Source organism: Balaenoptera acutorostrata, chromosome 17 (genome assembly GCF_949987535.1).
Source record: "Balaenoptera acutorostrata chromosome 17, mBalAcu1.1, whole genome shotgun sequence".
Lineage (NCBI taxonomy): Eukaryota > Metazoa > Chordata > Mammalia > Artiodactyla > Balaenopteridae > Balaenoptera > Balaenoptera acutorostrata.
In genome coordinates, this window is record NC_080080.1 from 80,586,528 (window position 1) to 80,612,585 (window position 26,058).

Genomic DNA, 26,058 nt, shown 5'->3' on the forward strand with positions numbered 1-26,058 from the left:
GCTCCCAGGCCCACCCCAGACCGAGTGAACCTTTGTTCTAGCGAGATCTCTGAGCTGTTATCCTGCATATTAAAGTTCCAGAGGCACCCACAAGCTTAGACTTCACTCCGTACTTGGAAAAGCTCTTCTCTCCATTGTTAATTTTCATGGCATGGGTTGGCAGGGAAAGACAAGCGTCTGGGTTTCTTTGGAATTTTCTTGGTCTGTGAACTCTTGGGTTAATGTTAATGACTGTTTGCATTTCTACTTGATGGAGAATAGCAGAACACTGAACAAACAAAATGTTGACAGTAGTGTAGCAAAAAGCACAAGCCTTGGTCTTTTGTGAGTCTTTGTTTTAACCTCTTGGATGTGTTTGAAATCAACCAAATCTTCCTTAAATATTTTCCACAGATCATTAGAAAGAGAATTCGTGTAAAGATGCGTTTAAACACCACTTTATATGCCTCTACAGTCATCTAGAGTGTGTTCTCAGGGGATGTCATTATTATGTTTCAAACAAAATCCAGACTCTCCGTCGGCTTCCATAGGTCACGTGACTGCCTTGTCATCTTGATGTATTGATAACCAACGTGCTGAGATTCCTTTCAACCCAGCCAGGCACGTCACAGGTTAGGATGTGGTCGTGATCTTCTCACCCTAATGTGTTCTGGAGCATCTCTAGTGCAGCATGAAAGTACTGAATTCCATCTCTTGTTTCTCCTTCATCTTCCGTGAAGGAACGATTAACTTGAATCACCAGGCAGAGCTCTTCATTTCTGCTGTTATCTCTTAGGTAAGCTAAACCCACTTGAAGTCCCGTTTCAATTACCGTGTATGTTTGCAAACATAAGATTTCTGACAATTGTTGTGTTTTTCCTGCTTGAAGTGTGAACTGAGATAAATGTGTCCCTCAATGTTGACACATCAACTTCCTGCAACCAAAGCGTGTGTGTGCTTTAGTTTTCAGTGTTTCCTCTCCATGGGTGACTTCTCGTAACTCTAACACAAACTTGGACTTTGACGGGTGCGTGTGGTGGCGAGAACGTGGGTGAACAGCAGCCCTGGGTTCTGGGGGTCTGGTCAGACCAGCTGTGGGACCTCGGAGACACGTTCAGATGTCACGTCTTTGCTGCCTTCTTGACTATGGAAACTGTTCCATATGGCGCTTTCAGTCTTGGCCTCTGGGTTCACCTAACTGCTCCCCCCATCTCCAAGCAGAGCTAAATTGACCTCTGGCTTTATTGAGACGTATCTTCTGATTCGTCTTTGCCATTGAAGCTCTCCTTTGCTACATTTTCACTTGTTTTTTTCCCCCTTGTGTGATCCTTCTCCTTGTTTATTTTATCCTCCTTGAAGGAGAAAGTCCTTTTTTCGAATCACCTCCACTTCCAAATGTTCTTCTTCCAATCTCATCACCAGACTGTTTTCTGCAGGAAATCCCAAGCCTAAAGCTACTTCTTATTTTATTTTATTTTATATTATTATTTTACTATTTTATTTTATCTTATTTTATTTTATATAATGCTTTTTCCGTCTCAACTCTGTTACAGTCTATTCCTGGCAAAATTCTTCCCTTCATCTAATCCCCTATGGGATTTGTACTCATTCTTTAAGGCTAATGACTAATGTCATCTCTGCAATGAGCTGTCCCATGACCTCCCAGGCTGACTAATACTTTTTTCCATTGTGTCCCCAAAGCGTTTCTTTTCTTGTCTGTTTTAAAGCACTTATGACTTTGAATTGTAGCTATTTTATTACTCATCCATCCGTCTGTCCACGCATCCAGAAGAAAGCAGATCCCCTGCCTTCAAGTTTAGAATTTGGTTGGGGAGACATCAAAAAAAAGAATAAACTATTTAAAAAACTTTAATTCATCATATATAATTCTTTTTGATACACCGTAAACTTTTTAAAGACAAGAAATCTATTTTATTCACCGTTGTATCCCTAGTACGTGATGTTACTTGAGATATCTTATTTTACATTGTCTACCAATATTTGTTTTGAGAATAATGTAGTTAGGAACTCACTGCCAAGGAATTTCTATTTAACATGTTGATTCTCTTTATCATTTTATAATGCCTGTAACCTCTTTCCTTCCAGTTCTTAGATTCTTCCCCTACGTCTGTCCCTTTAAAGTCTAGACTGTTTAGTCAACAAAGCTTCTACCGGCCCCTTGACTACAAACCATGCTACTCTTGCTATAATAATCATTTCTAATTTATTTTTCTACCATCAATACATGTCTTCCTCTACAACATAAAAACGAGGTGCTCTTAATTCTGTTAACTTCTCCCTTAGTTTCATTTGGTCATTTTCAGTCCAGAAAAGAAATCACAACTAGAACAGAAGTGCCTACTGCCCATTTCTGAGTTGCTTGTAGGAAGGAATCAGCCAGCGAGTCTGTGGACAGGAGACCCCGAGGCCACAGGTCAGCAGGTGAAGCCGCCGCTGCTGGACATGTGAACACTTGGGAGAAACCGAGGGCCGGGGCATCTGATCCTTAAAGGTCCTCACCGTGGTCCCCACCTGAGGTCGGGAGTGCATCCCCACCTGTGGGATCTTCTTGTGAGGTGAGGATGTTGTCCAGGGCTGGGGCAGTAAAACTTGTAGGGAAATGACGGCACACGCCCAGGGGGACCGCGGAGTAGGCTCTGCTCTTCCCGGTGCCCGTGAGAACTGAGGGAGTTCAGACCCCTCTGCCCGCGAAGGGTCCATGAAAATTGCTCCAGAGCCCCTGAGGGCCCATGTCCTTGGAGGTGGAGGCCGACACAGAGCCTGCCGTCTGTCCTGGGATCACGGGGCTCCGCGTTTATTGTACGGGAGGCTTATTGTGCAGGAGCACGATGACATGAGCAGTGAATTCCGGCCAGGTTTTGACCTGCGTTGGGAGGGTGAGAACGTGTCCACCCAGGGAACTCCTACGGGCAGGAAACAGGCACTCGGTTAAACCAGATTTAACCAAGGCGGACTCTTCCAGCGGCCTGGTTCTGGGCCAGCTGGGGGTTTGGGTGGCAGGGGGTCAAGGGGGAGGGACAGATGAGAACAGAGGGGCGTCCCTTGAGTGTAGATGAAGGCCAGTTCCCTCCAGGACTTCAAACCCACTTCCTCAACAAGATGGCCCCATGTTTTTAAAAGCAATGAAAAATCACGTACCAATAGAAAGCCTGGGCTCTGAGATCCCAGTGTCTTCCGTTTTGTGCTTCAGTGAATTAAGCTTTGATGTCCAGTTTATTTCTACACCTAAAACAGATGCAGGACAATTTCTTGACAACACTGTAGACCAAGCCTCCACACAGGTTTCTAACTTCATGATTCCTACTAACCATGGGAACATCTCGAAAACAATGACTTACAGGATAGCTCCCAGCCAGCATGGGGGTGGAACGGTAAAACGGGGGTCCCGAGCACTTCTGGGCCCTGAAGCACTGCTGAGTCTCAGGGGCCACTGTCCACGTCGTCTCGAGGAGTGAACTCTGGCTCGGAAGCGGGTTCCTATCGCTTAGGTGTTCTCAGGGAAGCAGTCGTACAGTATTCTGAATGAGAATATGAATTTCTAAAAAAGGTTACATGATGGAATAGTAAACTACGAGGCAGGCACGGGCAAAGTAGTCACCCCGCCCTGCGCCCACCAGTGAATGGGAATAAGGGCATCCCGTGAATGGTCCAGGAAGACGGCCGCCTGCCGGGTCCGGAGGTGGCAGAACCATGTTGGGGCCGAGCCTGCCTGACTTGGTGGGGCCTGGGGACAGAGGTGGGCCAGGAGGGGGGGTCCTCAGGAGCTCTGATGGGAAGGATGGCACGGATACGCTTAAGGGGTGCCTTACGGGAAGTGACGTGTGGATTTGCAGGCTTAATGTAGAAGCTTGAGAGCGCCTAGATCAGGAATAGCCCTTAAAAGCAAGTTATTTCTGATTCAGTTGGATACTTGGCTGCCACAACACTGCACAGATTTGTGTGTGTACATATATATATATACTTACGCATACACATGTATAGCGAGATGACACATACATTTATATACACGTAATTTTAATAATACAGCAAAGGAGGTGATCCCTACTAATTCAGCACTCACTTGACTAAAAATTTTAACAGTTGATCCCCCTTTTAAATATTTCTCCGGCATGACAGCAAGTTCTGTGAAATGATTCATAATGTGTCTTGGTGAAGTCGAGAAGGATAAATGGAAGCCGTCCAAATATCAGACGACCAAAGACCTTGTGTGTATCTGTAGGTTTCTAGTTTTTTTTAGTTCAGGGAACTAAGAAAGGAACTGAGATTTATGGACCAAGTACCTGCATTCAGGTAAATGTCAAGAAATAAAATCGGCATTTACGACAGTAGTCATAAAAGAGCCACATGGTCTTAAAGAGTCTTTTGTCATCGTCATGTTAAAAGCCAAAACATTGCCGTATTAGTTGAAGTTGTGTCTCTGTGTCTGTGTGTGTGCCTGGTCTGTTTTGTTTTCCCTCGGTGGGTGTACCTCTCCCTCGTGTTGGTTGCTTTCGGTGTCTACTTCTGCTGGTCTTTGACATTGTGCCCCCGGCACACGAGGACACGCACACACACACACACATGCGCGCACACACACACACACACACACACACACACACACACACTTAGTTTCTGCCCCTCCTCCCAGCCTCCCTGCCTCCGTTCACTGACTCTTCCGCCTAACTCTCTCTCCCTCTCTCTCACTTTCCTTCTTTTCATATTATCTTTCCTTCTTCTGCAAATTTCTACTCTAAATATTTCTACTAGACCCCATGCACACACACTCAAAACTGAGAAATCCATTCTTTTGAACATTGAGAAATATCTATATACAAACCACAACAGGAATGGCCAGAAAAAGAAATCAATGAATAATGAAAAAGGTCAACATTGATGAACTCTGTTCTAGGTGACAGAAATAATGTGGCTCTCCTTCTTACTACAAAAATAATCAAATGTAAAGACTACCTGACAAAAGTATTCATACATAAATTTCATCTAAAGAAGTGAATTCATTATATTTGAAAGAGAATGAAGCCACTATGTTAGTTTCTAATATGCAAAATATGGTTATAATTATCTATTGCATGTAAAACCATGTTATTCTTACATCAGATTTTTAAACATATGAAGCCTTACTCTGTGTCATTCTCAGCAACCCTTCAGAGCCTGTTCCTTAGAAAGAGTTCACATCTGCACGTCTTGGGAAAAAGAAAAAATAAATAAATGTTCACAGTAGAGAACAGAGGACACCTATACTTTACTCATTACGGTGCTAAATAGCTGGTACTTATGCTTCCTGGTCTTCATTTAAAGATACCAAATGTACTCAGTTTTACTTCTGTGGCCCTGAGGTGAGTTTTTCTGGGAGTGAATCACCCACGGTAAAAAAAAAAAAAGGCTACAAACCCCATCACTAGTCCGTGATCTTTACTTTGTGAATAAATGAGATCGTTTTCATTTCCTAAGGATGTGTCTGTGCCACAAACATAAATAGGACCTTGGTATTTGATAGATTTGGACCTGGTGCATAATAGTGTCTTTTATAAGTTGCCCATGATAAACATTTTTCCTCCTGAGTTGTCTGGCTGATTCACATGATCCTGAGTTTATTCACATGATCGTGAATGAAATACCAATTACCTTTATTATTTTGGTTCAAGAGTAACTTTTGGAGCAGACTTTTTCCGTGTGACTTTTACAGTCACTCTCACGTACTCTGTGTGATGTTGCCAATCAAAGATGAGGGTTGAAATGGTCTTTCTGAACTGAAATTGTTGCCTGTGCCTGGATCCTGGTCCAGCGTTCTAGTCAACAACCTCTGTAAAAACTTAACCTTCTCGTTCTGATTACCAAATAATCAGATTATTCAAATTCACTTTGAATTCCAAGTTTTATGAGGAAGTTAAGTGTGTCTTCTTTCCTTGGAAGTGTGCGTGGAAGGTTTCTGGTCCTCGTCCAACTGTAGAAAGTGCTCGCACGGTGCCTACATGATCGTAACCAATTCTCCGTGACCTCCAGGAAGGCCCTGAGTTACACACACGCACATGCATAAAGTACAGATCAGTGTCATAAGGTATAAAGTCAGGGAGGAGACATGCAGGACGTCAGTCTCCTGCACGTCTCCAAACAAGATGAGGTGGGATGCTGATGAAATGGCAGGGTGAATGAAGCATCTCATTCATGGGGGTGACGTGAAAATAACGTGAAGATGCTGGCATTTAAGATTTCTCTTTCTTTCAAGTTTGGGACTTAACAACCCTTTCCCCAGGGACGAGCTGAGCAGCACAGCTTGTTCCTCCACAGCAAGTGGGGGCGTGGGAGGGAGCTTGGCAGCCGGCAGCCTGACCATCCAGCCCTCGGAGCAAGGGCACCCCCAGCCCCTCCTGACAGCACCCAAGCCTGTTGCTTTTTTTTTTAATCGAAGTAGAGTTATTTTACAATGTCTCTTGAGTTTTAGGTGTACAGCAAAGTGATTCCATTATACGTATATATATTTTTTCAGATTCTTTTCCCTTACAGGTTATTACAAAATATTGAGTATATTTCCCTGTGCTATACAGTAGGTCCTTGTTGGTCCTTTTTTTAATTTAACCATTTTTGCAAGCATAGTGTGCTAATAGAATTTCTGCTGCTAGCTCAATTGCTACATAAAATTATGTAAAATACTGTGCTAGGGAAATTAGAGGGGATTGCTTTAATTTCTTCTAAAACTAGGTATTTGTGAATACGCACAGAAATGAATATATATGGTCTTATCATATACTAACATGTTACACAAAGATAATGCACAGTATTTTTATCCTCATTATCATGGAATTTCACCACTCTCATTATTTTATTTTATCTTAATTTTTGGATAGGAATACAAACTAAGTAAAAAAAAAAAATTTCAGATTATTGCCTAATTCATTAAAGCGAAAAGAGTAACTTTGAACTCAGTTCTACAAATGCATTTAACTTAAATTGTCAAGATGCTATTATTACTCAACCGCATTTAATTTTTTTAGCAGATGCAATCTATAGTAAAATACTTAACAGAGCAACTAAGATGATGCAATAATCATTTAAAGTTTTTTTTTAAAGTAAGGCCATTTTAGGTATCTTCTCCTCAAATATGATTTTTTGTTAAGGCAAACATTCATGAACCCTGTGAATTTCATTTTTATATTTCTTCATGATCAAAATAAGATCATTGTTTAATTTTTCTTAATACTTTTAGTTTTATAGTGCTATTTGACAAAGTTAATATAAAACCATATATATCTTATTGTTTTATATACTTTAGAACATATATTTGAAGTATTACTCAATAAATTAAAAAAACAAACAGTGTGGCTTTAATGAAGCCAAATTTGCTAGCAAACAACAACAAATCTCCTTTTGTGTTGAAATTCTTTGTGAATTCTTTTGGTATCCTGATTCTAAAATCCACATAATAACCACGTCTTACTGTCTTCACTTTCTAATTTTATCTTAATAAATCCAACTTCTCTTCTTTCGGGGAAATCCCTATGACCTATCATGTTATATTTCTGAAGAGGCCAATGGGCTATTTATGTATTGCATGGCTAAGCTGTGGCTATACATTAATGAATCAATTAGTCAATCTATAGGCAATTACAAGGAACTTGGCAATTCCACATTATTTCACTGAGATGCATCCTTTTCCTTTGGGTATAAATTGGAGGACATTTATATTTTGTTAGACTGTATTCCAAATTTTGGTGTATTCATTTGTGTTTTAGTTGATGATTAAATATTGTTTCTTTTAAAATTTTGGTTCATGTGAGGATTGAACTGTCTTTAAAACTGACTGATTGTTCTGCCTTCTTGGAGAGCAGAGTTTGGGAATGACCACTTGGTCATTTGGTCAATCCTTGTGTGGGCCAAGTAGGATTTCCTGAGTTATCTGCTCCTGTTAACTGAATTCCCCCTAGCCCCCGTACAAAAGCTGGTGTGGATCTGTAACCTTTTGTTCCAAGAGGGTGGGCGGCCACATGGTCTGAACAGCCAATGGGTAGCTTTCTCATGACTCTCCTGGGGAAAGACAGTTGCATCCAAGTCATCTTTATACGCTTGCATCTGGGTGGAGTTCAACTTCCGGGCACATTTACCAAGCGTGACACCAAGACCCAGGCCTTACAGATGCCCAGGAGATAAGAAATGAACAAGAAGCAGTCTCCGTTCCCTTGTAGATGGTTCCAGTTTCTTGGGCAAGACAATGACAATTCAGAGGGCTAAGTTTTATAATCATGGAAAATGCCAAACCCACAGTGGCGTAAAAAGGATGTGTTCTGACAGCGTTTCCAGAACGACATCCCAGAGGAAGGTGTGTCCGGCCAGCGGGGGGCTGAGAAGGTGGTGGGGCGGCAGGAGGTTTGAGGGTGTCTTCTTACCTCCTTCCACTGTTACTCAGGATTCAGAGCAAGTTTTATCATTATTATTATTATTAATTATTATTAGTGCAATGTGGCTTTTAACAGCTCGACTATTTTATGAACAAACTGTTGTGGATGTTATGCAATTAATTTATCACTCATAAAACTTAATCCCAATTAAATGAGGAAAAAGCATCTATTAGCTCTGGCCCTATGGGAAAAAAAATTCTCCCCTCTTATAAACCTGATATTATCAAATAACCTTGCCAATGGAATCAGTGTTCCATGACAGCAAACCAACCATCGATAGATAGCAACGACTTAGTCGCTGAATTGATAACATGAGTCATAGGAGAAGCTTAATTATAGGTGTACTGCGGGGCGCACGGCTCAGATCTGTGAACACGAGCGCAGGCACAAGTTTCTCCGATGCGGCTGAGAGAGCTGGGCGTGGATTCAGGGACCATCCTCCAAGAAAGAACAGTGTCTCAGAGTCTTGTCTGTGTAAAAGTAAATTTGTCACTTGCAGTGGCCTGTACCTCTTGGGAATCAGGAGGCCCGTTTCCAACGAACGAGGGCTTAACTTCCCGCAGGGGCCTGTCTCTTGATTTCGTAAAAGCTGGTCCAGTAGCCGCGAGAGGGCAGGGCAGAGTGGGAAGCAGACTGCAGTGCAGTTGCTGCGGAAGCCAAGGCCGTTCCTCCTGGGCGCCCTGGGGCTGGGATTGCTCCTCAGAGTCTGTCCCAGTCATTCTCTACTTTCTCTTCCGTCCTTGGAAGGAGGCCCTCCCTCCTTGCCAAGCATCTCTGCTCATCTAGGCGGCTTACCTGGCAGTGGAAGTGAGACCCTCGTCCCTAAGGGAGCTGAGCCCTGCTCCCCAGGGCCTTCAGATGCTCTGGCCGCTGTCCATGCTGATTGGCTGTCAGGGCTGGGCCAGAAAGAACCAGGAGACGCCTCAGCGGGTCACTCAAGGGCCAGATGTGTTCTTCTCTGTCCCCTAAGGTAACAGCAGCCTTGCCGCTCCCAACGGTCAGGGCCCATTATTCCTGCCAGGATGGTGACCCTCTCCCTGGCCTGCTGGTCTCCCAGCCCAAGAAGCCCAAGTGACCAAGAGGCAGGCAGAGCCGAAAGTTTGATTGGACTCTTATGTGTCCCCTGGTGGAAGCACTCCCTCAGGGGACCAAGCTCTTTAGACCCACGGGGGGTAGATTTGGGGTGAGGGATGTACAGATCCTTCAAGCTGGTCATTGGGAGTCATGGTAAACCAAACCATCCCTAATTCCTGTTAGTTCTTGGGCCCATGTATTCAGACTATGGAGGGCGTGGCATTACATAATGATCATCAAGCGTGCATATTGGCCCCAAAGAAGGCACGCCCTCTTGGCAGGGTATCTCCTTCAAGCCAGCATCTCAGCTATGCCTTCGAGAGGTTGTTCTATCACTCCATCAGGACTGCAGTTTCCAGGATGTGCGATATGTGATACCCATGGTGTATCCAATTATTCTCTTCCCATGGTCGTCTTCCTAACTGGGTCTCTTGGTCCGTGAGACGTATGAGAATTCTCGTTGATAGAACATTCAGATAGCGGTACTGTCTGAGGCTCTGAAGATGGGCCAGGCAAATCCATACCCAGAATCTGTGTTGATTCCAGTCAAGTTGAATTGCTGCCCCTTCCACAGTGAAAAGTCCAGCGGCTGGTTGGCCTTCTCAAGAGATGGTGTCTTGTTGGGAGGTTGGCATTTATCTCTTCTGCTGACAGATTGGACGATGGGCTGCGAGAGTAGCTAAATCGGTCTTAGTGGGAGCCCTGCTGTGCGGCCTGCCCTGTCCCTCCATCCCTGCTGTGATGTCTCCTCCACTATCAACTCCAGCATAGGAAAGCCGAAGGCAGAGGCTAGCTGACTTCTGACCAGGCCACTCTGTCTGGATGGTGGTTGAATGCTTTTTCCTGGGTATGTGCTCTCTGGTGGGTGTCATCATGCAAGGAAAGACCTTCTCATCTCATACTAACTCTCACAGGTCCACCCGCAGGCGTCTTCCTTAGATCCCCTCGACCCTGATCTTCTAGGTGAACCATTCACGTCCTTGTCCCTGCTTGACGTTATGACTTAGTAGGTCTAATAGAAACCAGTTCCTGATGGTCAGCTCTGGCCTCCCGGTCAGGGATTCTATCTCTAGAATGTAGTAGTGTAGTTCTTTGCCGCAAATGACGTGGCCTTGCTTCAGAAACCTGTGTCTCTGTGTTGCGATCCTTCCATGAGATCTTGCCGCAAACTCCGTGAGCACCTTTTCCTTTGACCACAGATGCCTACAGACATACCATAGGCTCTACCAGGTTTTATGTCCAACCAGCGAGGCTGTCCTCAGTGCAGCCGGGACCTGCTCTGCAGCCCTGTCAAAGCTGGCCACCTTCCTTGTCACCCAAGCACGAATCAGCGCGGTAGTCCCAAGGGTGCAATATGCGGTCCCCAGAACCTAATCAGGCAGTCTGGCATTGTGCCTCCTTCTCAGTGGTGGGAAGAGTAGATGCAGTACTTTGTCCTTTATTATCACTGGGGACACCTGAAATGCCCCCGGCCACTGAGCCCTCGAAGTGTCACGGATACGATGTACCCCTGAATCTTTGTCGGTCTATCTTCTACCCTCTGGGGCACAGATGTCTTCCCAGAGCTTCTAAAATACTTGCCACTTCCTGCTTATCTGTTCTCATCAACACGACGTCATCAACCTCATCTACCCACGTGGTGATTTGTGGGACGCGCGGATCATCCAGGCCCCTTCAGACTGTATTACGGCGGAGGGCAGCCGAATTGGCACACACCTCAGCAGGACTGTGGATCTGCCCTCTTTTCTGTGTTACTGGAATGCTAACACTCCTGGTTTTGCTCTCTGATGGAGATGGAAAAGGATGTAATTGCCGTGTCAGTGACTGCAAAGCACGCAGTTGAGTCTCTGTTAATCTGCAAAGCAAAGATCCCATGTTTCGGTCTAGCAACTGCAGTTAGAACCATTATTTGTCTGGGTTTGTGGCTGCCCGCTGTTAACCCCCAGCATCAGTCTTACTAGAGTCCGCACTGGTGAATTTCAGGGAGAAATTGTAGGGACCACCAGCCATGCATCCTCTAAGTTTTAAGGAAGGCACTAATCATTGTCCTTTCTTCTAGAATATGATGTTTGGGTTTGCTGTTTTGATGATGAGAAGGAGAAGTTTTAAAGGATTCCACTTATAATTCCACTTTATTTGTCAACAAGCGAGTTATGTTTTTGCATTTACCTGGAGAGGAAAGAGCCTGAGCGCCTCTTCATTTGGGCATCAGTTCTTTTGCGATGGGCCTGCCATGTCTTTGCCCACTTTTTAAATTGATTGTCATTTTCTTATTTATTTGGAAGAATTCTTTCTCTTATTGGCCTTTTAATGACTGTTTTGAAGAGTGTAACACACCTATAGAAGCACGTACTTATCATTAAGAGTAGAGCTCAATGAATCTTTATGACCTGAACAAGCTCATGTAAACAGATCAAGAGACAATATTGATAGAAAGCTCTCCTTACTGGCTGGTATCTTTTGATTAATAAAGGTTCTTAAGATTAAGGTGTTCTAATTTATCAGTCTTTTCCTTTAAATTAGTGCTTTTTGTAAACTGCTTAAGAAGTCTTTGCCAAGGTCATGAAGGTATCTTCTCACATTTTTTTCTAGAAGTTTTATTGTTTTCCAGTGCATGGTTTAAATCCTTTGGGAATTGTTTGCTGTATATACCATCAAGTAGAATCAAGCCTTTTTTTTTTTCAGATAAATATCCAATTGACCCAGTGCCAGTCACTGAAGAAAGAACCCTTTCCCCAATGACACCTTTGCCATAAATTGACCATATATGTGTGAGTCTATTTCTGAACCCAGTAGATGGAACATCTACTCTGTTCCTTTGCTCTATTTTTGTATGTTTGCACCAGAAACACCTATCTCAAGTACTAAGCGTGGCTTATGATAACTTTTACATCCAAGATGCTTTTTGCTATTCTTGGTTCTTTTCATTCCCATTCAAACTTTAGAGTTAACTTGTTAATTGCTAAAAAAAAAAAAATTCTTCATGGAATTTTGTTTGGGATTGCATTAAATCTAGTAGATAAATTTGAGGAGAATTGAAATCTTGCAGTACTGAGTCTTTTATTCCATGAACATTTTTTATTTCTTCATTTATTAAGATCGTCTTTAATTTTCTCAAAATGTTATTTGTTTTGTATAAGTTTTACATGTCTTGCGTTAGATTTATTCCTCAGTATTTGGTATTTCTATGCATCATAAATGGTTTTATTTTAAAATTTTTTCTAATGTTTTTATCACTGGTTTATAGAAGTTCAAATCATTTTAATAGTGACTTCACTGAAGTTACTTCCTTATTTTAATATTTTATCTGTAGATTCTTTGGGGTTTTTCTCAAATACAGTCATGTCTCTGAAAATAATAATGGTATAATTTTTTTCTTTTTCAATCATCATAACTTTGTTTTTTCCTGCCAGTCTTTTTAATTCAAATTCATACTTCCTGGTCCCTTCCCATGAGTCTGTGGTATTCTGCCTGATTAAAAGAAATCAGTAGGAATACCCACTATGAATTTTCCATGGAAATGTTGGAGCATGTAAATAGTTTCCTTAGACTCAGGGATTTATAACTTCCATTTGTTTTTTTTTTTTTTTTTTTTAAAGGATTTTCTTATTTATTTATTTATTTATTTACTTTTGGCTGTGTTGGGTCCTCGGTTCGTGCGAGGGCTCTCTCCAGCCGCGGCAAGCGGGGGCCACTCTTCACCGCGGTGCAGGGACCGCTCTTCATCGCGGTGCGCGGGCCTTTCTCTATCGCGGCCCCTCCCGTCGCGGGGCACAGGCTCCAGACGCGCAGGCTCAGCAATTGTGGCTCACGGGCCCAGCTGCTCCGCGGCACGTGGGATCCCCCCAGACCAGGGCTCGAACCCGTGTCCCCTGCATCAGCAGGCAGACTCCCAACCACTGCGCCACCAGGGAAGCCCCTCCATTTGTTTTTCTATTTTATTCTTTTTGGGGGATGTACCCAAAATGTATCTATTGCTGAACCTACATGTTTTAAATTAATTTTTATTGGAGTATAGTTGATTTACAATGTTGTGTTAGTTTCTGCTGTACAGCAAAGTGATTCAGTTATACGTATGCATATATCCACTCTTTTTTAGATTCTATTCCCATGTATGAACCTACATTTTTAATTGTGTTACATATCTTTTGGTAACTTGCATTGAGGATTTATTACTGTGGAAAGTGGAAAATAAGCTGGAAAATTGTTCTAGAGTCCAGTGTTCATTATACAGATTTGGGGGGATTCACAGTTCCCCACTTTATTGTACTCTCTCTCGAAACCTGAAAGGTCAGTGAATTTGACTTCTAAACAGACCTCCAGCAATGAGACTATCATTAGTGTTATTGACTGTTGTTTTCCTCTATCACCTTTTGAATAAAATTTCAGCCATATGTTGTCATCAAAGGGAGTACCGTTTCCAATTAGAATTCGAGTTTCTAAATGGAAGCATTTTTCAAATAGGTAACCAAAAATTTCAGGTAAAACTACAGATCCTTTAAAGATGTTTTAATAAAATCAAAACTGCAGATATGAAATATGGCGCTGAAAGGTATTTGGCTCATTGGTAACGTCCCCTGGAGGACTCTGAATGTTTAAAGCAACAGTTTGATTGAATAGAACAATAAATGCAGGGCTGAGTGTGCTTTTTCCCTTTCTTTCTCATCTACTAGAAAAATATAGATAATAGAGCTCATTTATTTCCTTAACATTTCAGAGCTCCACAGATGGGAAAACACAACCCAGTGGAAATTATTTCTGGCAACCTTGAGAAGATATGTTAGCATTTTGTGGCATTTCTTTCAGTGACATGTAAAGCCTGGCTTTCCCTCATTGCAGTGTCACAGTGAAGTGTCACAATAAAGCCAAAATAGTGTGCCCTCAGGGAAAACGCGGGAAAGGGACCATTTTCCATGCACACACAAAGGGTAATATTTATTATAAAGCCTTCCATTTTAGCTCCAAATGCTGCCTGGGCCATAGCTACTTTGAAGTGGAGAAATGCACAGAAAGGGAGATTTCAAGCAAATGTTATGTATAAATCTAATGTAATTTATGTGAATACAAATACCATGTTTAAAAGTAGAATGCTTTTATGGACACACAAGCTTGGAGAGTCTGTGCAGGTGCTGCTCAGCCTGGTTTTGATGGAGTCCAAGGTGCAGAGAGTCAGAACCAGGAGTCCGAACATCCCTGTCTTGACCTATTTTTGTCACTCGCAGCACAGATGTCACCTTCTTTACCTACGACATGTGATAACATGGGAATTATTATCCCCCTTTGTTGGCTAAGGAATTTAGTGTTCCAAAAGATTCAATTAATTCATTACAGATGACACAGCCAATATTATTTAGGGAACTTCATACACAGTGTCAAATACAATAATTTATTTGAAGCTAAATTTGTTTTTTTTTTTTTCCATTTTTAAAATATTTTTTTATACAGTAGATTCTTATTTGTCATCTATTTTATACATATTAGTGTATACATGTACTTTCGATAAAACCTCAACATCCTTTTCATCCTTCTGCAAGTTATTATTTGGACCCAGATACTGAACTTGATTTTTCTTATCATTAATGTCTTCTCGTCACGTTCGTTCTACTGCCCCCGACTGTGGACATGCTGGGGGGCAGGGCGGTGTCTTAGCCACGTTTTGCAGCATTTTTCTTTGCTGCAGCTCGGCCTCATCTCCCGATCTAATGAGTGTCCCGAATCATTGGGAACAGCCCTGTGGTAGGCAGGTTCCTCCGGCTGGAGCGGTGGCTGGTTTATTTGGGTCCTACTCCACCCGGTTGTCAAAGGCAGATGGAAACTACCCAGGTTCCTTGTTCTGATTCGGCAACACGTAGGAGAGCATGAGCTTTGGGGACCAGCAGACCAGACTCAAATATCAGCCCCACCAATTACGGGGTCACGTGATTTGGGGAATGTTCTTTGTCTTTCTATGTAAACTTGGATAATAATATTAGCAAGACTAAATCTGTAAGGATCTTACCGGAAGTACGCATTCAGCCTCACCCATCACCCCAGCCACCAAAGAAAGGAATGGCGTTTGTCTGAGCGACCAAGCCCATCAGCCCAGGACTCTGATCAGTGTTTCCTGGCGCTGACAAAGCTTTGTTGGAATAAACTTTCTCAGCCTTCTTCCCAGTGCCCGTGCTAGGCTAACATGAGCGTTTAGAATCCACCTTCTTCCCCCGCTTTAATAGCTGCATGTCATTTGCCGGGAGCCTCTCCTTTTCCCTAAATCTTCCTGGTTCGGGATGATGGTTAGCGGCCTCGCTTGTGGTATCCCCTGAGCATCCTGGATGGAGACTCACTCGATTTAGAAGACTTTGGTTTAGGGGCCTTGAACTCTCTGCACATTCCTGGGAACTTTGCCCTCCTGCCCCTCCCCCTTCAGAGGTCTTTCCCCCGGACACAGCAGGCTCCTGCACGGGGGGGTGGGGGGGGATCTGCTGCTCTGCACGTTGCTGCCCTGACACGGGACACGCGTGCTGTAGACCGTTCTCTTTGACAGGCCGGGCCCGGGCCGTGCAGGCCTGCCCTTTCCAGTGTCCTCACAGAGGCATGCACACTCCTGCTCACCTGCTGAGATGCTCTTCCGCTCCATCGTCTGTACATGGTCACTTTATTTATTTTTTTTTTAAGATTTTTTGGGTGTGGACCATTTTTTGAAGTCTTTATTGAATTTGTGACAATATTGCTTCTGTTTTATGTTTTGGTTTTTTGGCCGCGAGGCATGTGGGAGCTTAGCTCCCCGACCAGGCATCGAACCCGCACGCCCTGCATTGGAAGGAGAAGTCTTAACCACTCACCAGGGAAGTCTCCATGGTCCCCTTAAACTTGGGCTCATCAGAGAAGTTTTGCCAAAGCACGTTAGTTTATTTAGGAAACTCACTGTTCTCTTCCTCATCGGGATAATCTTCAGCTCTCAATGTTTAATCTTTTGCGAGAGATTTCTAACCCTCTCGGATTATCTCTCCTTCCGGAATCTCTTTCTTCCCCAGAAGGAAGAGCACTTTTTTTTCTTCTGAAGTTTTAAAATCTACTCTTCTAAATTCAAGAATTCACGTGTGATGCTAATCAAATAATTTTCATGAATGGGCCACCATTGGTGTTTCTCTGCCTTGATGCTTCAAAACAATTTAAGGCCTTGTCTTAGTAATAATGCTGAATATTCAGTCTTCTTTTAACGATGGAGTAATATCTCATTACTCTGAGTCCAGATTCTCTGCTCTGGATCTTTTTATCTTAAGTTTGCATTTTTCTTCAAAGAGCGTTTAATAAATACATGTCAGAAACTCACTGTTGGCTAAACCCTCTGGTCTTCCTGGGTCTTGCCAAGAGAATTGTTTGTCTTAACTTCAGCACATAGAGTGAGCTGCGTTAATGCCAAGTGAGCTATATGTAGGAAATCTCTTTTGAAAGGGCCATCCTCAGGAGGACTTCCAAATAAAACTGTACGAGAACAGGAGGAAGGATAAACTGTGGTCCATGTTTGTGAAACCCAATCTTATTTCTCCTCCTTTTATTTGTTTGTTCTGTGTGCCAAATGGGTAAGAACCAAACGGCAGAGTGCCGTAAGCACCTTTCCACTTCTTTCTGGGACTGGAGATGGGCTGATCAGATGTTCACAGCTTGTCCCCCGCTTAATGCCCTGTCTTTCAAGTCAAAGCCCGGGATATGGCATCTCAAGGTTGACATGCAACTGTGGCAGAGATAAGCAGTTTCAGTAGCAAACAACTATCCGAAAAACCTTGTGATTTATCCATACTGGACACGTTTTCTTGTAGCTGGTGGTATATTTTTCACATTAGCTCTTTCTTGGGATTAACAAACCAGTGCAAATCTTGTTTCATCCCTCCCTGGGTATTTAGTGTAGTGCCAGGCAAAGCACAGATTAACGTATGCTTACTCAGGATTAAGGATGATTTTTTTTTTTTTTTTAGCTCTTCTGATTGGCAGTAAAATAGAATCTACACAGTTCAGTGAATTCAGCGGATGGGCTGTTTGCATTAATGCCGACAACTAACCCCAAACCTTGGGTCCCAGGTTTCTTTGGTCGTGCTTGGTGATAGTCGAAGGGCAGACAGCCGTGAACTCTTTCACCATGTTCTTAATCCGTCTCCGTTACTGCAGCGCTGCTCACGACTGCTCCACGGCCAAGAAGAGGAGAGCCGGGGAGCAGGCTTTGGGGGTGCCGATCAACAAGAGAAAGTCCCTGCTCATGAAGCCCCGACACTACAGCCCCAGCCAGGACTGCGAGGAGGGACGGGCTGAGCGGACGGCGGACGCCTTGGGGCAGGACGGCCCCCCGGAGACCCACCATCATCCCGGCGCAGGTAGCGAGGAGGAGTGGCCCCAGCTTGACTTCCTCCCCGCACACAGAGCCAGGCCCACCTTAGGGGAACATGCCGTTTGTATGGTGGGAAAAGCAAATCCCTGCGGGAGAGCAAAACCAGACACTGGTTTCCCTCAGCATCCGCTAGTGAGGACCGGTTTTCCTTCCAAAACTGTGAGGAGTGTAAGCCCAAGCCACAGGGCACAGAACATCCTTGCCCCCAGGCACGGGTTTGGACCGGGCCTCTTTCCGAAGAAAATAAAAGCGACTAAGCCCCAAAGTTGAAGAGGACCTTGACTCCCTAATGGGGTGGATGTCTAGTCCCTGAAAGATAAAACCCCTGCAAAATAAGCTTTAAGATATTCCTGATATGACGTATGAGACGCAGTCTCTATTTTGAAATTTTATTTTGTTAATTTTTTACTGAAGTACGGTTGATTTACAATATTATATTTGTTTCAGGTGTACAGCATAGTGATTCAGTATTTTTACAGATTATACACCATTAAAAGTTATGACACGATAATGGGTATAATTCCCTGTGCTGTACGGTATATCCTTGTTGCTTATCTGTTTTACACCTAATAGTTTGTGCCTCTTAATCCCCTGCCCCTAATTTTTTTTTGAAATTTTAGGATGTGCTTCTCCGCAGTTTGCGGTCACCCCCACTAGACCCTGGTTGTCCCAGTGCCTCCAGGACCTGGACCATCACAGACCACTTTGTGCATGAGGCTAAAATTGAAGGACATGCAAAATGTCTCAAAAGATTATTTTAGAAAATACATGGAAATCTAAAGCTTGACCTTTTAGAAAATGAAACTAGATGTGTGTATGTTCTATTACATACACATTTTTTCTGAATGTGAGTTTTTAAGGAATCAAAATATACAAAATAAGTTGTTACTTGAAAAGAAGTATAAATTATACAAACCAAAGGCAACGAGCTTCTTAGATCATAAATATCTATTGCATATAGAATGGTAGTAATTGCAGTAGGTGTTAATAGAAAAAATATAAAAGCATATTGACTGAGTGAGCACAGATCTCAGATCACAATCATCAGCTCTCCAGTAATCTCGGCTTACAAGTAATTGGAGATTCTGTAGTTAAAACAGTTGTATTCTGATTTGCTAGTGTTCGGCTGAATTTTCTGGCTTTTGTGTATTTAACATATGGCTTAAAGCCTCATGGCTCATCTGTAAATTATAATCATCCTTGACTTTTTTTGTTTGTTTCCTTGAGCTGGTCAGTTTTTTGTTGTTGATTCACGAAAATTGTAGGTTGAATCTAGTACTAGGGAAAGTCCTTGAGTCAGTATGGTTAGGTATATATCATTCATCTCGCTGACATTAATTCACCAAGTATTTAAGAAAATGGGTATCTTTTACACCAACACATTTTGCAGGTGCCCTGAGGACCAGGACTGTACCTGCCCACCAGCTTCCCACCTTCTTTTGTAGCTGAATGATCATTGTAGATGCTTGATAGTAACCAGGAAAATATACTGTCAAATATTCTCAGTTAAATATTCACTTATAAGCACTGATGGACTTCTATCTGCAGCTTCACAAATGTTCACTCTTTAGTATTAGAGCCACTGCTAATCATAATGAATATGCTAAAATTACAGCCGTAATGGCCATTATTTTTGAATTCTTAATATATTCCAAGCATATAAATCATATCACTTAATCCACCCAACAATGATGTGAGTGTGTATTATTATGGCCACAGTTTTACAAATGAGACGATTGAGGACAAAGGGATTTAATGCTAAAGGTAACGCAGCTTGTAGGTGTTGGAAAGAAGATAATTAGGAAACAATTGAAGGACAAGCAAAATAACTATTTCCCAGCTAACCGTGCTCCATAATCCAATCCTTCCCACGCTCTGACCACCTTTGGAAGGCAAGTTGGGCAAAGTCCCTACGACGTCAAATCACGAAGTCACATTTCCAGAAATGACAGGTCACAGATGCTTCTCTCCCTGGTTGAGAGAGGAAAAGTCTAAGCTGCCTTCAGCCCTCTGAGCAAGTGGCCCCCAGCCCCCGGAAGGCAAGAGAGCTGAGTTTGCACCCAGGCCCAGCATAAGGGCTTTCATCTACCATCTCGGTCACTCCAGGCGCCCCAAGGTCTTCACCTGACCAGGTGTGTGCCCAATTTTGTCTTCAGCAGGAGGTTCAGGTGATGAGAGAGGGTTAGGCTTACGAAGGCTGAGGTCATGAGCTTGAATCCCTTTAATGACAAAATTGTGCCCCATGCCCTCCCCTGGCTGTCTTTCAAAGAGCTGCAGGTGGGCGTTAAGGATGATAGAAGAAAATTTGGACAGAACCATGCAGATGCACATTTTTTTACTGGGGCAAACAGAAGATGACCTTGCAGAGCCCTCTCAGGAGGCAGGACGAACTCGTGTGTTCCCAGTGCAGACGAGGGAAAGAAGCGGGGTGAGCTGGTGTGTGGGATCCTCCCGGGTTGTGAGCACGTGATCATGATTCCAGGAAACCCGTCACACCTGTGGAGGCTCTGGGAGCTGGGATGATACTTTGAATATCTTATCTCTCAACAAACAGCAAATAAAGGATAAGCCACTCCCATTTTAAAACTTTGAAAGATGAATTCATTTTTTAGGGCTTTTATTCCCAGCAAAATTGACATACTCAGGAGGCCTGGAAAACTAATTTACCTGTAAAAGTCACTTAGATAGTTACAGAAACAGAACTAAAATCTGAAATCCAGTTGTACTAAAGGAATCAAACTCAAAACATGTGATTTTCAGAGGATTTCTTTTGTTTAAGTTGTTTTGATGCAGAACAGTTGATACCTATGGAGAATCCGCTAGCAGGTAACTTCAGGATTACCAGGCCCCTCAGAGGAGACACTTTGGTTTAAAGCAAATCAACAAATGCGAGCTTTTACATATCAGGCCAAAAGAAAGTTTATTTATTTATTTTTTTGCTCTGTAAAGAAAGTGTTGTCCTTCTCCAGCCCCAGAAGTGCACCTGAGGAATTTTCTACCCTATGTTGTTGTGAGATGCACTTTGTTAGTTTTTGTTTGTTGTTGTGTTTGTCTTTACGTGTTTTTCTTTATACTTTAAGGATTGTTGCTTTTCGTTACAAGTTATCTGACAAGTGTATTCTGGTATTTTCTTATAAATTCACTCTTGAAAGTATCCAAATGTGGGAAAATAGTAGGCACCTGGCCGTGGGTCTGGATCTCAGCCCCCCACTGGCTGGTGGTGTGAACTTGAGCAAGCCCTTGGCTCTTTAGGACCCTGGTTTCCCGCCTGTAACAGGGAGTCGAAAGTACTTTTCTTGTAGTTGTTGTGAAGATTAAATGAAATGAGTAACTGAACACCATGCCAGGAACATACCAGTTCATTGTCTTAGCATGTCACAGGGTCATCCAGTCATTGGGACATCAGATCATCCTCGTTTTAAAGATGAGGACCCAGGACTCGGGAGACATCGGCCTGCCTGAGGCCATACAGGCAGGTGGTGCTGGGCCAACCACACGACCTCAGTCTCTGGACCTCAGACCCGGGAGGTCTCCCTCCACGCCGTGCACGGACCCTCCCATCCCCAAGGCAGTTGGTGAGCATAGCAAGTGTGACGTGGATGATGGTGAACTTGGCTGAGTCCTCTTTACACTTGAACTGTGACCTTCCACAGCAGGCATGGTCACCCTTACTCTGATTGAAAAACGGGCCGCACCTTATCTGGGTGGACGCTCCCATGTCTCCTCTGCCATTGCTGACTCTACCGTAGTAACAGGGAAGGGAGAAGGAGCCATCCTTCACCGCATACTTGTTGGGTGGCAAATTGCTTTCCTGTGAGGGTGAGGCTCAGAAAGGGTGAGGAACCCATCGGAGTTGGCACAGAGACACACGCCAGGCCCAGAATCAAACGAGGTCCCTAACGCAGGGCTCTTTGGGTTATGTCAGTGGCAAAAGCACAAAAGAGACCACCGGGCCACCCCGGAAAACAAAAACACACAAGCACAGAAAAAGTAGGCAGCCTACAAAAAGTAGGCAGTTACAAAGCTGGGGGGAAGGGGCGCCCCGTCACAGATCTGTCTGCTCAAAAGCGAGCTCAACTTCTCTCTTTGTGACAATGACAGTGATGGCAGAGGGGGGTGGGCGCGTGGGAAGTTGGTCTGCAGGTTTGCAGAGCACCCCTGGAAACCCCACGGGTGACACATGAAGGCACCTCTACCAGCAGGGCTCCTCTCTTTCTGAAGAATAATTAATAAATATTTTCTTTTAGCATATAACCAACAGTTGAACCAAACAATTATGTAAACTGGAAATGACCCAAAACGCTCGCCTTGGCAGCGGCTCGGTGACACGCATCGTCGGGCACACGTGCATTGCTGTCACCCCCGCCTCTCTGGTGATCTGCACTTAATAGGAATATTTTAAACTATGTAGCTAAGCAACAGAGGTAATTGTTGCTTTCTAGAGCTTTTGTTAGCACTCTCACACAGCCCAAATATGCATAATTAGGTATAATGTCTATAAATCATTATTGTACACATGTGGGTAGTTAAGTGGAGTTGAGAGAATAGTTCAATGAATTGAGCATATTCACTGAAAATGCTTTTTATTTGTTTTCTGTAGTTCATAATATTCTAAAATTATCATAACCCTTTACACTTTCTCTTAACAGCCAACTGTGATATTGAGAAAAACTTCATTTGCATTTTAGACTATGTTTAATATATTATTTAAACCTGGAGTTCCTCTGATATGAATTCAGGAGAGGATACACCATCCTCTCAAATATTATGTGCTGGTTTCGCCAGCCTCTTTTCTAGGAAGTAAAATGTTAAATTTTTCAGTTTATGTTGAATAGATCCCAACAAAAGACTGCACTCTATAATCAGCATTATTTAAAGGGGCTAGTGTTGTGACTGAATTCTTCCCTTCATCCAAAAATGCTTTTAGTTACTATGGCAATATTTACTTGATCCTGGCAGTCCAGTGTTGATTTAGGGAGATAATTACCAGAAAGGAAGATGATGGAGATGCATTTTTGAGTGTCCTTGTCAGACACAATGTTTATAAAAAATTAAGCGAGACCCATAAAAGGCACATTGTCTTCTGCACAGACACCCTCTCCCACAGCCCTTCCACAGGACGGCTGTGCTTTTCTTTCCTCCCAAGATGTTTATTAACGCAGAATGCACTTCACCTGGTGTCTTTAACAGTCTTTAAGGGGGCTTATTATTTTGTGTTCCCATCCGCCACCCTGCCTTTAGAGACACAGAAATAGTCCTGCTTCTTCTTCTTCTTTTTTTTTTTTTTTTTTGTCTTAGTGATTGCCAGGGACCACTGCCTGATTATCTGGTGCATTTCACAGCCTGGCGATCGCTGGGCGCCGAGCTCGCCGGACCCCACCATGTGCGCGGCCAGGGCTGGGGCACTGGCGAGTCTGCACCTCAGGTGGTATGTTTGCACCGGGACAGGCTTGGGGAATATGACTGTACATATAAATATATACACACACACAATCTGTCACCCCGACTGGGCCACTGCCAAGAGGGAAGGGGGTGACACGGACAGCTGCTCTGGGCCGATGGACACCCCATGGACAGACTGGCGCTTGCGGGGTGGGCGCTTTCCTCAGTCCCAGGCCTTCTTGACCATCAGGACTGAGAACAGCTGGTTAACATTCAGCATCCTCCAACTGTCCCCACTCCTGACTCATCTCCTTTTTACACAAGTGCATGCAGGTACCAGGCCAGAAACTGAGCTACTGTTGAAGATATTATTCCATCGTGTTCATTCTCCCATTTACTTGTGTTTCCCTCGGCATGGCGTCTTTGTGTGACAATTACAACAGTGATCAGGGAGTCTTGAGAACCTCAGGCTTCTTTAGTTACCATCTCGTGTAGATGTGTTGTGTATTTTAGCTAACATTCCATAAAATCTGAAAGTATGTTTGGGACTCTACGGAGGCAGAGAAAATCAACCAAATAAGCTTTGAAAATATATTGCCACGCTAGCAGAGAAATTCGATGAATACTTCCTTTTTATAATGTATAGTAGGACATATGTTTAATTTTCTTCCAGTTGACTGAGATTTGCAAATATAAGAGGTACAGTAACACGAATTTCACATTCAGGACTCTGTGATGGTTGAGTATTTATTTCAGTAACTAGACGAGCTTAGCTCTGACATGCTGAAAATTAGAATAGCTCGTCTCTTTGAAGGCAATTCTCAGAATATTAAGGTCTGAGTTTTGTTTTGTTTTGTCAAGAGGGTATATATTTTTCTACCCAATGTTTATATAATTGATGGATTCCACATATTCACATATTGCATGTATTATATATGTATATGTCTATCTATTTATCTATCACTGTAATTTCCTTAAAATACTTTTTGTCCTTGTTTTTCAAATATTGGCTTTTTTTTTCCCCTACAAGAAATCATGATAAAACCCATGGAAGAGAAGCTTCATTCAACTGCACAAGAAAATTCCGATGGGAAGGAAGACAGATACGGCCTTTATCAAGAGCTCGTGGTCAAATCGCTAATGCATTTGGGGAAATTTGAAAAAAATGCATCTGTTCAGACCATAAGTGAGAACTTAAATGACAGTGGCATCCAGTCTCTAAAAGCAGAGGGGGATGAAGTGGATGAGTGCTTTATGGTTCATTCCGACGATGGAAAAGACAATATCGATGATTCGCAGCTGCGGTTCTGCTCCTCCGACGACAATGAAAGTAACTCTGAAAGTGCAGAGAATGGTTGGGACAGCGACTCCAACTTCTCAGAAGAAACCAAACCTCAGAGCGTCCCAAAGTATGTTCTAGTGGATGATAGGAAAGACCTATTGGAAGTTCCTGAAATAAAAACTGAAGGTGACAAGTTTATCTCTTGCGAAAGCACATGTGATTCGGAAACAGAAAGGAGAGACCCACAGAACGTTCCCGTGGACCCGTCAGATGGCCAAGCCCAGCCCTCGTTCCCCGGGAGTAAGGAGGAGGATCGCAGCCACGGGTGTCCGGCCGCGGGGGTGGAGGAAGCCGCTGCCCCGGAGAAAGCCAAGGGGAACTTGAGTTTGCTGGAGCAGGCGATCGCCCTGCAGGCTGAGCGAGGCTGTGTTTTCCACAGCACCTACAAGGAGCTAGACAGGTTTCTGCTGGAGCATCTCTCGGGGGAGAGGAGGCAAACCAAAGTCATTGACGTGGGCGGAAGACAAGTCTTTACCAATAAACGTAAGACACCGTTTTGCTTCTATTTTATTTAAAATTGCTTTAGAGTTCGGGGGGTGGGGGGGAAATGCGTAAGATTTGATTGCTTCTCCCAGATAGCTTTTTGACAGCACAATTTAAAAACCTAATTTATATTTTAAAATTAACAAATTTTTTTTCCTACTCTCTAGATTGTTCTCAGATTAAAGCTTGGTCGGTTTGTAGGGTTTTAACTCACACAAAAAAAGACCATTGCCTGTGTTTCTTTCTTTTTTTTTTTTTTTAATAAATTTATTTATTTATTTATTTTTGGCTGTGCTGGGTCTTGGTAGCTGCGTGTGGGCTTTTCTCCAGTTGCTGCATTGCGGTGAGTGGGCTTCTCATTGTTGTGGCTTCTCTTGTTGCGGAGCACGGGCTCTAGGCACGCGGGCTTCAGTCGTTGTGGCTCGCGGGCTCTAGAGCACAGGCTCAGTAGTTGTGGCGCACGGGCTTAGCTGCTCCGCAGCATGTGGGATCTTCCCGGACCAGGGCTCAAACCCGTGTCCCCTACGTTGGCAGGCAGGTTCTTAACCACTGCGCCACCAGGGAAGCCCAACCTGTGTTTCTTTTAATATGACTGCTTTTAAAAAATATATCGTACTTGTTAAAAAGTACTATATTGGGTATGTTAGAAGTACATTTGTATTTACTGGATTTTAAATCATTTTATGAATCAAATCAATTCCAGAAATTTAATTTTTCTTTCCCACCCTCTTTCTGGGATCATCTGACTGCTTTTGAGCTTCAAAATAGTGTCAAGCTACTTGTAAGCCAGGCAGGATGCTCTGATCCTTCTTAGGACAAGACTGGATGTTAATGCCTTTGTAAGCCTGTGCTTTTACAAGCTCTCTAACTGAGGGTCCACAAACATCTGGACCAAACTTGAATGAGACAGTCAATGTGCTCGGAGGAGACTTGAAAACTGATCCTCAGACTCTGGGAAAACTGTGTTCCGTGTGCCCATAAAGATGCCCCCCACCACTAGGTCTTGCACCAGGTGGGCCTGGTGA

At 43.4% G+C, this 26,058-nt stretch overlaps 1 protein-coding gene across 7 annotated transcripts in view; it reads left to right on the plus strand.

The window, feature by feature from the left end:
* The window catches only part of ST18 (ST18 C2H2C-type zinc finger transcription factor), a 122,822-nt gene that overhangs the window by 38,957 nt on the left and 57,807 nt on the right, over positions 1-26,058 (plus strand). For all 7 annotated transcript variants that reach the window (XM_028163154.2, XM_028163153.2, XM_028163156.2 and 4 more), the window contains 2 exons: positions 17,610-17,812; positions 24,239-25,033. In XM_028163154.2, the coding sequence (XP_028018955.2) occupies positions 17,610-17,812; positions 24,239-25,033 (998 nt within the window). The remainder of the gene's footprint in view (positions 1-17,609; positions 17,813-24,238; positions 25,034-26,058) is intronic.